The sequence below is a fragment of the Delphinapterus leucas genome, chromosome 2 (assembly GCF_059928025.1).
Source record: "Delphinapterus leucas isolate spDelLeu-1000000601 "Yukka" chromosome 2, BTC_Dleu_Yukka2, whole genome shotgun sequence".
Classification (NCBI taxonomy): domain Eukaryota; kingdom Metazoa; phylum Chordata; class Mammalia; order Artiodactyla; family Monodontidae; genus Delphinapterus; species Delphinapterus leucas.
This window is the reverse complement of record NC_143130.1, coordinates 8,448,491-8,465,214: the sequence shown is the minus strand read 5'-3', so window position 1 is coordinate 8,465,214 and position 16,724 is coordinate 8,448,491. Positions and strand designations below refer to the sequence as shown.

The 16,724-nt window shown below is 45.1% G+C and overlaps 1 protein-coding gene across 1 annotated transcript in view; it reads right to left on the bottom strand.

The window, feature by feature from the left end:
• Positions 1–16,724, bottom strand: part of BEND7 (BEN domain containing 7) — a 77,866-nt gene that overhangs the window by 7,116 nt on the left and 54,026 nt on the right. Inside the window, exon 7 of the mRNA XM_022580545.3 lies at positions 7,587–7,706. Coding sequence (XP_022436253.3) covers positions 7,587–7,706 — 120 coding nt within the window. The remainder of the gene's footprint in view (positions 1–7,586; positions 7,707–16,724) is intronic.

Below are 16,724 nucleotides of genomic sequence, written 5' to 3'. Positions count from 1 at the left end.
CAGGTGAGGGCTGCCCCGTGTAACACGTTGTAATGCTGAGTTGCTGGGAAGCAAACTAATGGTGTGTTCTTGTTTTGACTGCCATGGCTTTAAACGCAATCAGGGTTCAGAGATGGCTGGAGACGTTCAGAGATTTCCCCTGGTTCACCCCTCCACCATCCTGCCCTCAGACTGCCACACGACGGCCGCGGTGAAAGACCCTCACCTGCTAAATCCACCACAAAAACACCGAGACAGAGTAGTCAAGACAAGTTTTGCCTGGAGAGAAGCAGCAGCCATGATCCAGCAATCCCACTCCTGGACATACACCCTGAGAAAACCATAATTCAAAAAGACACATGCACCCCAATGTTCACTGCAGCACTATTTACAATGGCCAGGTCACGGAAACAACCTAAATGCCCATTGACAGACGAATGGATAAAGAAGATGTGGCACATATATACAATGGAATATTACTCACCATAAAAAGGAATGAAATTGGGTTATTTGTAGAGACATGGATGGACCTAGTGACTGTCATACAGAGTGAAGTAAGTCAGAAAGAGAAAAACAAATATCGCATATTAACGCATATAGGTGGGATCTAGAAAAATTGTACAGATGAACCGGTTTGCAAGGCAGAAATAGAGACACAGATGTAGAGAACAAACGGTACGAATTGGGAGATTGGGATTGACATATATACACTAGTATGCATAAAATAGATAACTAATTAGAACCTGCTGTATAAAAAAAATAAAATTCAAAAAAGAAGAGCAGCAACCACTAAAAATTATGTTGTAGATGAATGTTTAATACTGCATAAAGCATTCCAGTCAAGTGTTGGGACAAATTGTAAGATTAGAATTCTATAAATAGGTTTATGGACAAAACACAGGACATACTAAAATGTTAAGTGTTTCTCTCTGGATGAAAAGCTTATGGGTATTTAAAATTTTGTTCTTTGAGTTTTTAAATTTTTCTTATATATTTAAAAAATAACAAACATGTTATTTTTATATTTAGAAGATATTCTCTTCTGATTGGCTTAAGTGAACTTGAATAGGAAGATGAAGTACACGGTAGTTCTTTCATTGGGATTTATTTATTTATTTTCACTGTTCAAGGTTTATTTATTGTTTTAGTTGGTTAAACACTTAGATAGCTGGCTGCATTATTTCCGACGATTTTTCTTTTTTACATCACATGGCAGTGTACACTATTCTAATACATATAGTACATAAAATAAGATTCTTTAGAACAGTTATGCACAGGACATGCAATACTGGATTTATCATCAATCCCAGGATGTGATTAATTGGAGAAAAAAAAAGTTGGACTAGGCATCTTGGCTAAAGGAACCAGAAGATTTAAAAGATTCTTCAGTAATAATAATAATAATAGCTATGATAGGCATCACCATTTACTGAATACCACCTCCTGAGCAGTTATTATATGCATTGTGTCAGCTAACCCTTGGCAACCCCTACAAGGCAGGTCTATCTTATGCCCATTTTAAGAAATGAGGCAACGGAGACAAACAGACGTTAAGACGTACCAAGGGTTTGACTCAGGTTAATGCCCGGGCTTGACCTCTTCGCTCGCTATGTATAGTCCAAATATAAATCACAGGCATCCCTATGAGCTGCAATTGTAAAACTTCAAGTTTTAGTTCATTTGACACTTTAGTAACTTTCTCTACCTTCCATGAAAAGCAGCTTTTCATTTAGTGATGACAAAAATCAGTTCTGGGTGTAAGTTGATCTTCCCTTTGTAATTCAGCTCTCCTCACTTTAAAAAAAAACAGGCCTGTGCAATTATGTGCTTTACTAAGAACCAAACATACACAACCCCAAATCTGTAAAGGATTATGTATAAATGAGCAGCTGCCCGCTGCACAAACAGGGCCAAGTGTTGTGGATTAAGAACATGACTGTTAACTTAAATGTGATTCTAACATCTGTCTGTAACAACAAGCTCACAATCTTTCTCCTCTGGTGACAGGCAAGTTGTGAAATTTGGGAAAGATTAAGCAAGTCCAATAAAAGTTTAATAGCAGCGACAGCTTTACTCTTAGATCCAACACAAATTAAAAAATTGCGATTTTTGCACTGAGGAAATAATCTAATGGAAATGATAAAAATCCACACCAGAAAAGGAATCATTCCAGTTATCGAAAAAAAATGTATTACATGTGATGAGAGCCCCAAATGAATTTCTATTTGGATTCGCAGAACAACCTTTCAGATCTGTGACGGGCACTTCCTTTTTCTGGAGGCTTCGCCGGCTGCCTTTAGCAGCGAATTGATTACTTGCCCAGGTACAGTCTGTACCTTATTCCAGGAAGTGAGCCAGATATGATAAATAAGACTGAAGCTGTGGACTATCCATGAGACGCCGTATTGTCATTTAGACTGAAAAGGAGACAAAAAAAGAGCAAGCAATAGCACTGACCCTGGCCCCTCAGTTCTCATCCACATGACGACAGTAACGCGTGCGGCTCCAGTTCCGGTTTGCTGGGATCCCACTTCTGTGCCGCTTGGGGGAGAAAGAGGTGGGACAGGATTTGACAAAATTGGGAGACAAAGCCTATTTGGCAGGTCACTGTGGGTGTGCTGTCATCTTGCTCCTGTATGGTCTGTGTGTCAGGGTTAGCTTTGTCCTTCAGCCACCCTCCCCTTCTCAGACGCTAATGGAACCTGCTAAACAGGCTGGGGAAACCTGCCAAGGTGCCAACCACAACTCTCTAGGCAGAGAATCTAAACCCAGTGTCAGAGTGGAAGCATCCTCAATCAAATGAGATGACGGCTCCAGAACAGGGTACACGATCATCTGAGCGGGTGAGACGCTCCACAGGAGGCAGGGGGGAGACTGCACCCCATTCTGTACCAACAGGCACACGAATTACTAATCCAAACCCTGAGATGGTTAAGAAACGTGCTCACTGGCCAGTCGATTTGGGGGAAAGAGAGACAGGAACGTGGAGGAAGGTGCCCACTGTGTGCATGTGTATGCTGTGGGGAAGGGAGTGGAGACCAGAACTTTTATGATAATAACTGGGGAAGGGAGTGGAGACCAGAACTTATGATAATAGCTGATCTCAGCATCTGACAACAGAAAAAAAGCGTGTTTATGTATAAAATACATACAGGAGGGAACAACATTGCAACAGAACTTGCTCTTCTAGTCATGTGGCCTCTGGCAGCAGAGCTGCTCCTGTGTCTCTGAGAACAGTCTTCTCCAATATACTCAGTATACACCCAACGCTCCACTCCCTACGTGTGTGTCTTCCACCTTCAAAGGTGACTCTTCAGGGCTTCCCTGGTGGCGCAGTGGTTGAGAGTCCGCCTGCCGAGGCAGGGGACGCGGGTTCGTGCCCCGGTCCGGGAAGATCCCACATGCCGCGGAGCGGCTGGGCCCGTGAGCCGTGGCCGCTGAGCCTGTGCGTCCGGAGCCTGTGCTCCGCAGCGCGAGAGGCCACAACAGTGAGAGGCCCGCGTATCTCCTCAGCTAGAGGCACAGGTTCTGGGACACCAAGCCCTCTTCCCGCTTCCTCTGGGTTGTCTCTAAAGCCCCTCAATCAGTAACATCCGGATCCTGAATTTATACCGTCCTTTTCCCTCAAGCTCCCAAGGAGCTCCAAGCATTTCCCAGGTCCTGCCGCCACCCCCTGTGATGCAGGAAGAGGTCCTAGGTAGAGGAAGCAAGCGCAGATTTGCTAGAAGCTGGTGGCACAGCTGGGGCCAAGGCGCGGGGACCACAGGGCAGCTGGTGGATGGATCCTGGCCACTCTGACCCTTTGCCTTTCCTTTGGACTGAGTATTACATTTCAGTCTCTTCACTATGACAAATCTTAGATCTCTCTGATACTGTATTTAGTGTCTTTGTTTTTTGGGTTTGACAACTTGCTCTGAAAAGCAACAGGTAGGTACAAGTTCTCACATACTCAAAACCATCAGTGTTGGTAACGCAGAACCTAGGCAACATAAGACCAACTTAATACTTAACTAGCAAGGACACCGCTCAGCTTATACTTGAAAGTAAAGCTGAGGAGACACGCACCCAGCAGGACACCAGTGCTTGCTTAATGAGGGGTTACTCGCGGGGTGCTGTCTTTTATAATACCTGTCAATCGCAAAAAGTGCTTTCCCTGGAGCCTGAAATCTAAGGGCAGAGTCACAAAGGGGCCTTTGTGAGGTGTCTCCAGGCAGAGGCAGGGGACCTTTAGCCTAAGAAGAGATAAGAGAGCCGCCAGCAGGAGGGTGATCTTCCCAGGTGTTTCTCAGTGAAGCCACCCAGAGTGAGGTCTGGGCGCCTTGACCCGAGACTCTGAGCCTTTGGGGGAGCTGGGAGAAGAGGCGATCAGGAGTGAAGAGGCCTCAGAGGACGGGGACAGAGAAGTGAGAGAAAGGGCCTGAGGACGAAGGACGGGGCACCCAGGGAGGCCAGGCGAGTGGCGTACCCAGCACGTGGCCACCCCGCGGGTTCTGGGGATGGGGGATGAGGAAGCCTCTGAACCTCCAGTCAGAAACTGCTGAAATATTCTCCGGGATCTCACGTGACCGCGATGAGCTGAGACCTTTTAGCTGTGGACAGCTGTCCCTTCATTCCCATTCGCTGGTCCATTCAACAAATATCCTGGCGTGTCCACACTGTGTCATACAGTGTTCTCAATGCTTAGGACAGAAATATGCAGCCTCTGCTCCTGAGGATCTCGTGGAGGAAACGGGTGTGTCCCTGTCACTATTCAGGTGGCAGAAGATCAAAGTGCCGAGGCCGCCTGTGAAGCCTCCAGGAGAAAGGAGCCTCTGAGATGCTGCGTGCTTCCAGGCGGAGGGGAAGCCTGGGTGTGGGAGGCCCGCCGATTTCAGATGGGGTGGGGCGGGGCAGGGTCTGGTGTGGCCCAGGGGCGCACCAGGCGATGGCAGGAGGTGAAGGACCATGCGCGCTGTGCTGGGGGGTATGTAGAAGGGTTTTTATCTGGGCGGACAGGAAGCCAGAAGTATTTAATCTGGGGCGGGGCATGACCAGACCTCTTTAGCAGAGGCTCAGGGAGTGGAGGCTCGGGTCCCAGGACGTGGCCGAGCCTGGAGCTGCACACTGGGGAGCCCCCGATGATGGAACAGTGCAAGTCACATGGGAGGACGCACAACGAGAACGAGAAGAAGCACCAAAGATGGAAACCAGGACCCGGGTTTAGGAGACAGGCAGAGGAGAAAGAGGTGGGGAAGGAGACCCAAGGCACTGACAGGGAAATTGGAGAAGAAACAAAGAGAATGAAATCACAGAGCCTGGAGGAAGACAGTTTCAAGAAGGATGTGATTTGAAAGGGTAACAATCAATATGGAGGTCAAGTCTGAGTGTTAATATAAACAAGTGAAATCTGATGATCCGGACGCAAAGGCAGCAAAGGTTCACGTAAGTAGAGGAGTGAGGTCAGGGGCAAAATGCCCTGGATTCTAAAGTGAACTGGGTGGGGAGGCAGACTCAGGGAATGCAGGCCCTTTTGGAAGAAATCTGACCAACAGTGTCAGAGGAGAAAGGAACTGCTTTGTTTTGTTTTTGGTTAGCAAAGGGAAGGAGGATAAGGTCGTGGGCATTTCTTGAGCATTATTACGTGTCAGCTGTCTATCGGTGGCAATACTTACATTATCTAATTTTAACTCTGAAAACACCCGGAGGTAGGTATCAGCCTCGTTATATAAATGGAGAAACCGAGGCTCAGAGAGGTTGAGTAATTAGTCCAGGTTCCCAGGAAATTGTAAATGGCAGATCAGAGCCAGGAAAGCAGACCTGTTCTCTCCACTGCACCACGCTGTGTTTATTTGCGATGATTTGGGGGTGCAGGAGAAGACAGCAGTGAAAACTGGGAGACCCAGGGGGAGGATAAGCACATGATTTACTGCCCAAGCCTGAAAGCCTTTGAGAGTGAAAGGGGCATCACTGATAATCATGCCAGGACAACAGGAGCAAAGCGGCTGCCCCAGCACAGCAGGCTGGCCGGTACCCTGACCGAAGACACGACGTGTGGCTGCCTCAGTGACCTCCATGCCACCAAGCATGGCTGCGCGCAAAGACATCTTCCGAGAGGTACACTAGCTTCACTGATAAAGACGTTCATGTACAACCCGCGTCTGGAGCCTCAGGACAGCTCTGAGGCAGGCTGTACCTCTATGTCCAGTTCGTGATGGGGACCCAAGATGAGAAGTATGGAGTGACTTGTCCAAGGTCCAGAGCTGGTGAAGAGCGGACGTGAGCCTTGGAAACCAGATCTACTGACTCTGATGTGACTTGTTACCTAATGCAATAATCCATTTGGTTACCAATGAAAAATCTTAGTAGTCCATTGCTCTTTATAAAAAGAGCATCAGTTAAGTGTAAAAGAAGTCAAAAGGTTAAAAAAGGAGGGAGGGAAGATTTTTAATAAAAAAAAAACCCATCCAGTTATAGCTGGATAGTGTAGCGTCTTGCTAGCTACTTTTATAGAACTGTAAGGTTTTTCACCCTGAAAAACCACTCGGTCCCTCGGTGCTCTGTGTCTTGTTGAGTCAAGGGCACTCCCAGCCTGAGCCCGGAGCTCTCCTCCGCGGGGCTGGTGGCTGGGCTCTTCTGCAGGCTTGGTCACGGTTACTTCTACTCAGAGTGAAAGTTCAAGTAAGAGGCTGTGTTACAGACAGTCTCACGCGTTTGTACTGCTGTTCTATGGACCCCCAGAGTGTGACACTCAAGCATCTAAAACCTGTCTCCCAAACTCTCACACCACAGCCACAGAAGCACAGAAGGCTCTTAGCAGGCCAGGGGGCCTGAGGTTTGATCGGTTGTTTTTTGTTTTGTTTTTTAAAAATACTATCTAGAGGCTTGTGGCCTCCTAGGGATGATTATTCCTACATAATGGCAGAAAACTGACCTCAAAAGGATTCTTCATTGGTAAATTGTCCCACCGTCACTTTGGGGAGAACGAGATTTCAAATGACCATCTCTAAATAGTCATAATTCAACTGGTGTTCACCTTGCCTGGAAGAATGATCCCAGAACCACCAAGCCCAGATTGAAAGAAAAAAAAGTAAATATCTGACTTAAAAATCTCTTTCTATTTTACATGGTGTTTCTGGTAAGATGGTTATTGTGTGTGTGTGTGTGTGTGTGTGTGTGTTTTAATTTATAATTTATTCACTTAGTACAGTAAGAACACCTTTCCATGCAATTAAATATATTTCCACAGAATCTTCTTTTTTTTTTACCTTAAGCAACTAGTACTTTTTATGAGGTCATGGAGGTCCAAATAAAAATCAATAGGCAATAGAAACAAATCACAAAAGAGAGACCTCATTTCATACATAAGACCACCAGTGAGATTAACAATCTTTTTCATTTGTACTATTTAAAGTAAATGGCCTGACATAATTTTCACTGTTTAATCTTAAGGTGAATTTCAAAATCATTTGACTAAGATTTTAAGATACAAAACCAAAGCACATTATATAAAGCTTCTCCTTTAAAAGACAAAAGACAATGAAGTATCCGAGAGCAAAGAATTGTACTTTGTATCATCTAAAAATTCGATAAAGCACTTCTGCAATGATTTTCTTGCAGCTGATTCATACCTGAGCCTCTTTTTAACCTTCTTCTGGCCAGTTTGATTTGATCCTGTAGAATCTGAACCCAGTCTCTTGGGCCAGGAAGTTTATCCACGTGATTAGCAGTGCAGTATTTTTCTGTGAAGACTGAAAGAAAATGTGAAATATTGTTAAATATTTTAACAAAGGAAATATGCAGATCTGAAAAAGGAACATAACCCCAAAAACGAAAAAAAAAAAGAGTGCACTTCTAAAAGATGTCAGTTCTGCAGTGGATATTCTCAAAATCCATATGGCATTCCTTTGGTGAAGATGGAGCTTGGCAGGGCCCATCCTACATACCGTGTCCTGTGCTTCCAAATGAAACCGGTTACAGATATTAAGTAGTTCTACGGAAACTACTCTTTCTAATTGCTCCACGTCCATGTGTATGTGTCTTACGGGCAGAGGAGAAAATGCTTCCTAGGGGTCCATTGGCCCCATGACAGAATTCTGCAAGTGTATCAACATATTTCACTTTTCTGCTAACTCAAAATCAAATGGAAAATTACGCAAAAAGATGATGGTCTCGTGGTGATTCCTGCTAAGTCGATCGGCACTCAAAATAGAGGCAGTGCAGTTGGGTGTTAGTGAAAGTTCCAATCCTACTTTGAGTCAACCTCTTGCATCTTGTACTAGCAGCTCCTAGGAAAGACCTCCCTAATAAGCACAAAGGAAACTCTGGAGTCACGTGCCATGACAGTTATCTTAGTAAAGCCGCACAGCGTGTGATGGTACACGCAGCGCTGGGGTTGCCATTTCTGCTTCACACATCGTTCCTGAGCACTTTTCAACCTGCTCCCCTCAAGGTCAAGGCCTGCTATGCGGTCACGTTGCACTGCCTCCTTGGTATTTAAAACACTGATAATTTTAACATTTTAAAGGTTTCTTTTAAAAAGAAAGGACAGAGGAAAATGTTGACAGATTCAACTACACAAAGCTGTAACATTTCTATTGAATAAAAAAATAAACATTTCATTTGAATGAGCAGAGCTAGTTGCACTAAATCTACCACGATAGGAAGAGCTCATCCCAAATGAAAGAGCAACTTCAAGCCTCCACCGATAAATGGAAAAAGTACACTTAGCAAAACATGTTCAAATAATTTGTAAGCCCCCAAGTTGCGAAACACTTTATACCTACTAAATTAGAAAAACAATTAAGCTAATACTTAAGATTGATAAAATTCTGTGAATCTGGCGCATTCAAATATGACTGTTGGCATAAATTGGCAAAACCCTTTTGCGAAATAAGATGGTTCTATATAATGAGACATGAAACTGTTCTTCCTTGGGACTGGTAATCCTATCCCTAGAAATTTATCCTAAGGAAATAGTAATATGGAAGAAGGGAAAAAAGTCATAAACAGTCGTCCCCTGGTCTCTGTGGGGCATGGGTTCCAGGACCCCCATGGTACCAAAATCCACGGATGCTCGAGTTCCGTATATACAATGTGTATTATATGCATACAACCTATGCACATCCTCCTGTATACTTTGAATCATTTCTGGATGACGTATTATACCTAATACCACGTCAATGCTATGTCAGTAGGTGCCTGCACTTGGCAAATTTAAGTGTCGCTTTTGGGAACTTCCTGGAATTCTTTTCCAAATACTTTTGCTTGGCAGCTGGTTATACCTGCAGGTGCAGAGCCTGTGGATCCGAGGGGCCGAGTGTACAAACATCAACAATCCAGTTGTGCAGGAAGAGATGCAGGGCAGCAAGGGGCGGGTGGACGTGAGGGGGTGGGAGCACGGGATGCCTTTCAGGAATCGACACGATTGCGGGAATCGGGGCCAACGCTAGCGAAGTCGAAGGGGTGACGGGGACAGATCAGGAACTGCCAGTGCTGGAGAATCCCATGACCCGGTGAATACAGGAGGAAGGTGTGTGAGGGGAGCTGCGAGATGCATCAGGTGTGGCTTGGGACACGTTGAGTTCGGGGTGTTTGCGGAGTCCTCACATGGGGACAGCTGGCGGGTATTTCAACACAGAAGCCTTTGGTTCAGGGAAGGGGTCCTGGAGGAAGATGCAGGTTCGAGGGGCACAAACATATATGTGGTCATTAAAACGACAAGAGAAAAAACAGTGACCAGGGAGAAGTTTTCGAGTGAACAGAGCACTGGCCAAGCACAGAGCAGAGAGGACCCCCGGGTCTGAAAGGAGGTTGAGGCACGGGAGTCCAGGAAGGAGCCAGAAGCGTGGTCTTGTGCGGGCGCAAGTGGTGGGACCCACAGCCCCAAGTGCAGACGAAGGGCCAGGAAAGAGGTGAGGGAAGAATCCCTGGAGGCCGTCATCAAGGGCGTGGGGAGGGTGGCCACAGATGACACTCTCCAAACGCCAGGCCTGGCGTTGGGCTTGGGGGGAGGAAGGGGGGGGGGAGGAAGGATGGGGATGGGGGAGGCGGCCAGTGGGGATCCAGGGAGGATGGAGGGACAGTCTAAGGAACCATGTACCAGAGGAACTGGGGGAGGGTCAGCATTCGGGAGAGGGATGGGAGGTTACCCTCGACCGGGACCAGGAGGAAAGCTTCCTCCTCTGAACCCAGAGGAGGGGAAGACAGGGGTGGACTTAGAAGGGATCAAGGTGGGTCGTCATCGCTCCTGACGCCTCAATGAACTCAGTGGTGAAGGGCGTGGAGAGTGCGGGAACGTCTGGAAGTGCCCAGAGGAGAACAGGAACAGGAAGGCAGCAGACGAGAGCGCAGGAGGCCGAGTAGGAGCGGGGCTGCGTGCTTGTGGCGGCAGCGGCCATAGGGCGGGTGTTTTCTCCAGGGCACCTGGCAGCTCCTCGTCTGGGGTGGAGACACCCGATGGGAGGGCTGGTGTAGGGTTAGGAGTTCGCCGGACAGGTTTGGCAGAAGGACAGGATATAAAGCATTGAAGGTGGTGGTGAAGATGCCCCCTGGGATGAAATTACAGCTTTCTTCGCCCACCCTTCCTTTCCACCCATATCTGGGAAGCACGTGAAGCCAGAAAATGGCTTAGACTCGGGCAAATCTATGGAGATCAGGGAATGGATATATCAGTGGGGTTGGCAAGGAGATGCCGGGGAAAAGGGGCAACTGAGAATATAATGGTGGAGCGTCAAATGTTGGCAGCGAGCAGGACGTGTGGTCAACGGTGTGGGGTTGAAGTGTAGTGGAGATGAAACCCAGTGAGGACGAGGTCTGGGCACTCTAGCTAGGGGGTCACGGGATCTCTCATGTGGATGGTGAAGTTATCCAAGATCGCAGCAGGACCTGGGAGTGAGGGGAAGGAAGATGCAGAGGTGTGCTGATGGAAAGGCTCCATCCTAGCCCCAACTGAGAAGAGGAGGAGAGATAAGGAGGAGGGAGGGTTAAGGTCCAGGGAGAATGTCAACCAGGCTGCCCAATCTATGATACATGGGGCATGCGAGTAAGCAGTCTCCACCTGGGAGAGATGCAGAGGGGACAGCATCCCTGGGGTAGGGGTGCTTCTGAATCTCCTGTACCAGGTTATAGACAGGGGTCTTCGGGGGTCCTTGTTTATTTTCTCTCCCTAAAAGCACCTACTGCAGTGCCCTAGACTAAGAACGCCATAAACATTTGAAGAATAAACAAACATATTTTCTACTTTTGTTTCTAATGGAAGTAAATACAGTAGCTCAGATACTTAGGCTAATTGGGGGAGAAAGGCCTATCTCAATTAATAGGAAGTCCTAATAGTATATATTTAAAGAAACAAGGTTTTATTACATTCAAATGCCCACAATGACACTTCTTAATCAGAGGGCCGCCGAAAAGTTCTTGAAATCGTGTTTTAACGAACAAAAGAAAATATTTGTATTTGGCACCCTATTCGATTATAGGAAAATGTATACCACAGAAATGATTGAATACACCGTCTTAGCAGGTAAACCTCTCCCTCCTTCCTTGTAATGTTATTTATGTAATTAATTTCCATAGCAACCCCTCTCTTCTTAGACTGGGAAATGCATGCATTCAAATTAGCCCACATCAGGAAGCAGAGATTCGAAATTAACAAAACAGATTTGGATTATGCCAACATCCAAGTGATTCCCGGCAACCACGTGTGTCAACGACTAAGTCCAGGAGAAACAGAGGGAAGGTCTCCCGCTGTGTAGGTGGCTTCCAAGTGGATCTTTCTCACCATTTTAAGCTCAAGTGTTCTGCCGCTCGTTCAAAAGGTGACAATCTCTGGTTATTGTTTTTTCCTTGCAGTGAAAAGTTACCTGGTTTCAATCATAAGAAGCCAGGGAAATCTCTGCCTCCTGGGTCTCCCTTTGCTTGCAAAGCATTGGGCTTTCCGAAAAATACCTCTACAAACAAATATTTCCATCGGGCATATTATTGACATTCTGGTTCATGGCTTACACTCAAACTTAAAAGAAACTTTTAACTAGAATCTACCTACAGAGGACGAAATCCTATTCTTTCTGTTACATGCACAGATGAGTCCTGAGAACAGGGCCAAAGGACGGTCACTGTATTGACCTGAGAACACTCCATATGCTACGTGGATAGAGGTGTCGGGTAAGCAGTACATATTTTTTGCTATGTGAATCTATAGCTAAAGGTCAAGCTATTATCCCGGTAATAGTTCCATTAGGAGTAATGATGTGAAAAGAGGTACTGCATTTATGAGCTGGGTTTCCTACTATGTTAATAGTGGGTCATTAAGAATCAGGGTAGAACAGTTTGCATTTATCCTTAGAATGCAGTAGGTCCTAAAAAGAAATTTCCCTCTCCTCCTGTTTTAATATATTAAGGGGAAGCAAGGGATAATTTTAAACGCGTCCAAATAATCTGAACAAGTGGATTAAGGCCAACAATTAAACTAAATAGAAGAGTGGAAGCATCTACTCTGCTTACATACTTTGAGGTCCCAAGGCACAAAAGAGTATGTGAGGTCACCAGGGAAATGACAAATGTTCCGTTTGATCTGTACGTGAATAAGGACTTTTCTCAGATGCTTGCGTTCATTCGAGCCATGCCCTTTAACTGTGTATCAATAATGAATAAGCTAGTGGTGGCTGAGTGGATCCTTCCCTGGGAACGTGGCATCTAATATAATTATCAGTGAACACGGCGGTGTGTAGCGTGTCTGAATGTGATGAGCTGGGAACAGAGCGGATCGGCTGCGTTCCCCAAACAGCTGTCTGTTCACACGACAGTTCCTAGAGGACTCTTCATGAGGCTTTTTCTGGCTCTCTGCACTGAGAAAAGCAGGATATGGTACGGATGTTTAAAGAAAGCCACTGGATCACACAGACAATTTAAGAAGCAGGAGAAGACTTAACAGAGTTTTAATTTCACTGTGAAATCCTCTAACTGGGTTAAAACTCCGGCCAGCTGTGAGAGCCCAGCTTCTGATTTGTTGACTCAGTGTTAACTTCTGGTCAGACAGACAAGCGGAAATCAAGACTTAACATCAAGCAGAACTGAAAGTGGGGTCCTCGTTAGATCTGCCAAACTGCCTGAGGCTGTGCGGGCCCGGGTCAAGGGTGAGAAAGGGAACCCGAGCGGACAAGGTTTCCCTTCGGGCTGTACCCACCTCCTCCCATCAAGTGAGGATAAAAGCCAGTGCCCCTCCCACATTTCCCTCTTCCCTTCGACTCTTTCCAAGCTATGATTTGAAACATCCCACGTGCTAAGTACCATCTATCTATCTCATTTAATCTTGGCAAGAACCCGGTGGCACAGGTATTGTGATCCCATTTGACAGATGACGAGCTCAAAGTTCGGGCAGGTTAAATGACCGGCCCAAGATGGCACAGCTAATAGGGATTATTTTCCAAATAAATTAATTAAGTTTTAATTTAGCGTTGTATATGAGCACACAGATTCTGTAAAAGAATAATGACCGAATTCTCCATAGAGGCAAACTGACAGCTAAGGTAATGCTTCCATGTGAGAGCTGTGAATGCTGCTCTACTTTCAACCACACGAAGCAGAAGTGTGGCAGCCAACGGGGGAGGGAGACCCAGGCAGGTCTGTGAGATCATGGTCCCCCCATATTAAGGGGCCCAGGTGGCCTTGGTATGGAAGGGAGAGGGACACGGACTCCGGTAGCTTGGGTGTATAGTGAGGGTGAAATAAGGACATCTGCAGAACAAAGACTGAAAGACTATGTCACACAGACCGGCATTCAGAGAATTACTAAAGGCTGTATGTACCTGAGGAAAAAGAAACCAAACGTGAAACGAAAGATGGGGGTGGAGGGGAAGAAAGGGAGGGCATGACCTGTAGGATATTAAGAATTACTGCGATGCCAAACTAATGAAAACGGTGTAGTACTGGCTCAGAGGCAGATAAAAGACCAAGTGTAAACATGGAAAAGGGGAGCTTAGTCTATGAAAGAGGTGGAATTACAATTCACGTTTAAAAAAAAAAAAAAGAAGTATGGTGTTAAAATGACTAACGACCCATAGAGAAAAACACATTCAATCGCTCCCTCACATTTTAGGCAAAAGTAAATTCCAGGTGGATAAAAGACCTGAATATGAAAGAGAAAACGTTAAAACTTTGTTGGAAAAAGAAGAAGAGAATGCCATTACATAATCAGGGCAGGGAGAATTTCTTAAAAAGGGCACAAGAAATGCACAAAGCATAAAGTAATCTATTTGACTGTTAAATCTAAACTTTGGTATGATAAAGGACTTCACCGGCAAAGTTTCTACAAGTCGGAAAGTGAGATAAAACATTTTTAATACCTGTAACAGAGGAAAGAATGCATGTAAGTCAATAAGGAAACAAAAACCTAATGGGAAAACAGGAAAAGGATGGAAATTCACAGAGCAAAATAACCAAATAGTCATAAGTATGAAATGACGCTCAACCTTGTTAATTATCAGGGAACCCACCACTGAGGTGTCATTTGAGACCAATCAGACTGGCAAAGAGTAAAATTTGTTAACACCAGATGTTGGCAAGAATGAGGAAAAATGGGATTTTGTATCCATTGCTGGTGGATGTCTAAGTGATACTGTTGGCTTTAGAGAACCATTTGGCAACACTTAGTGGTGCTGACGATGCTTCTACCCCAAGACTCAATTCCACTGCTCACTGCACGTCGTCCTCCATGGAAAGTCGTGAGCAAGGAGAACCAACTAACTTAACTGTGTCTTAACAGAAGGCTGGGGAAAGAAAAGTGCTTTATTTACACAGTGGCGAGCAGTTAAAATGAATGCACTAGTTTTATAAGTGTGCTGATATGAGTAAACTTGAGAAACAAAGACACAAGCTTGCAAAAAGTAGAGCCTGAGGCCATGTATAATATGTAGACTCACAAATTCGCAAAACGGTAGTAAATGTGAGGTATGGATACACACTTACGCAGTAAAGTAAAAATAGCGCGAACAGGGAAGATTCATAGCAACTTCACGTTACTCTGGAGCAGCGGGGAGAAAGAGTCTGGTGAGGAACATTTTGACTCTTAAACTAAAGGAGCGGGGTGGTGGGGAGGGTACGAAGTAACATCTGTTTTCAATCTCAGTGGTAAGATGGGGAGAAAAGGAATCGCGGAAAATGTCTTCAACACATTCAAGATGAAGATGAATACCATTATTTCCACTTCTGACCTCAAGACTACTTACTGCTAATGGGGACAAATGCTGTTCTTCAATCAGTCTATGAAGAAATCAGACAGTGTCTCCTAGGATGAGGGCATGGAAGTGCCAATGCTGACTTGTCTCAAGCACACTCCTTACACACACTCTCTCAGGATGAGCACCAAAAGCTTCCCTTAAAAGAGAACCGGAAGACTGGGTGATCGGCCTGCTGGGAGGAACAGGTGAAGGCAAGACTCCATCACCCTGCAGGTCTCAGCTGAAATGCGACCTTCTCAGGCAAGGTCTCCCTGAATTCGTTAACCAGTGGTTTTTAAATAATACCGTCTAGTGATTGCCTAGACTATAAACTCAACAAGGGCAGAGATCACAGCTCTCTCGTTCGTGGCTGGCACATAACAGGCAGCATAAATGTATGGTTTGTGGAAGAATAAATCTGAGAAACTCTTTTTCTCTGGTCTTTGACTTAACTTGAAAGAACTGAAGGAAGAGTTTCTTCAGTAAATAGCCATTGGTCTTGAAATACACGGAGTCCTGGAATTCATTTCAGGTTTGATTTAACAATAAGACTGACAGTGGTTCCTCAACGAATGCACCTAAATATGAAGTCTCCAGATTAGAAGTAAAGATAAGGAGATACAGTCATGCAAACAATAATGTGTTTATTGATGAGATCGGAATATCCTACTGAATTGCATATGCAGGAGACTGCAGGGCAACCCGCTGTTCCAGCAGGGCGATAGCTACCAGTAACAACCACCCAATACTTCGTCCCTTACTGCTGATCCTTGCATGGGGCTGTAACTTCCAGTTGGTTGTTGTAATGAAAAGCAATCTAGTTATCCATAAAACTGATTCCCAGTCTTATTTAATTATGAGAATTTGGACCAAATTCACTGACCCATAGTATTTCTGAACTGGAAGAGACTTGAAAAATTAGCCAAGCCACACTTTTTTTTTTCAAGAGAAGGTAATGTTTCAAGACCTTATGTGGCAGGGTTGGGAGTAAACCTACGTCCCACAATGCTCCTTTCACTGTCTCCAAACTTGCTGGGACTTGGAGGTTTGAACAATCTTGTGGAATCACAGTGATTCTCAAAGATTTGAGGCCAGAGTAGTCTGGAGGAAGAGAACAGTATCCTCTGTCTCCCTTTATTTAGTTTTTGCTATAATGGGATCTCTGTCTAAGAGGAAGTGCCTTTAATGGTGTCTTACACTAAACAAAGTTAATTTTAATTTACCTTTATTTAAGAAAGTCCTCAGCAGACCTAGTCTGCAACACAACTAGTGGGAAGTACAACACTTTCCTTCGGCTTGCAGTGCTGTAACACGTTTGTTTCGTGTGCTTGGTGTATTTTAAGGGGATGTATTATATCTGCTAAATATTAAGATCTGGTTGATAACAAACTTTGATAAAATGGTGTTTTACTCTTTACCCCTTTTTTTGGCAAAGAGAAATATTTCAAGATCATAGATTTATAGAAGTTCTACTTGGAAGGCATCTTGGAAATAGTATAACTCATTTATTTCATAGATCTGGAACTGAGAGCCTCAAGTGAAACAAAATTTAAA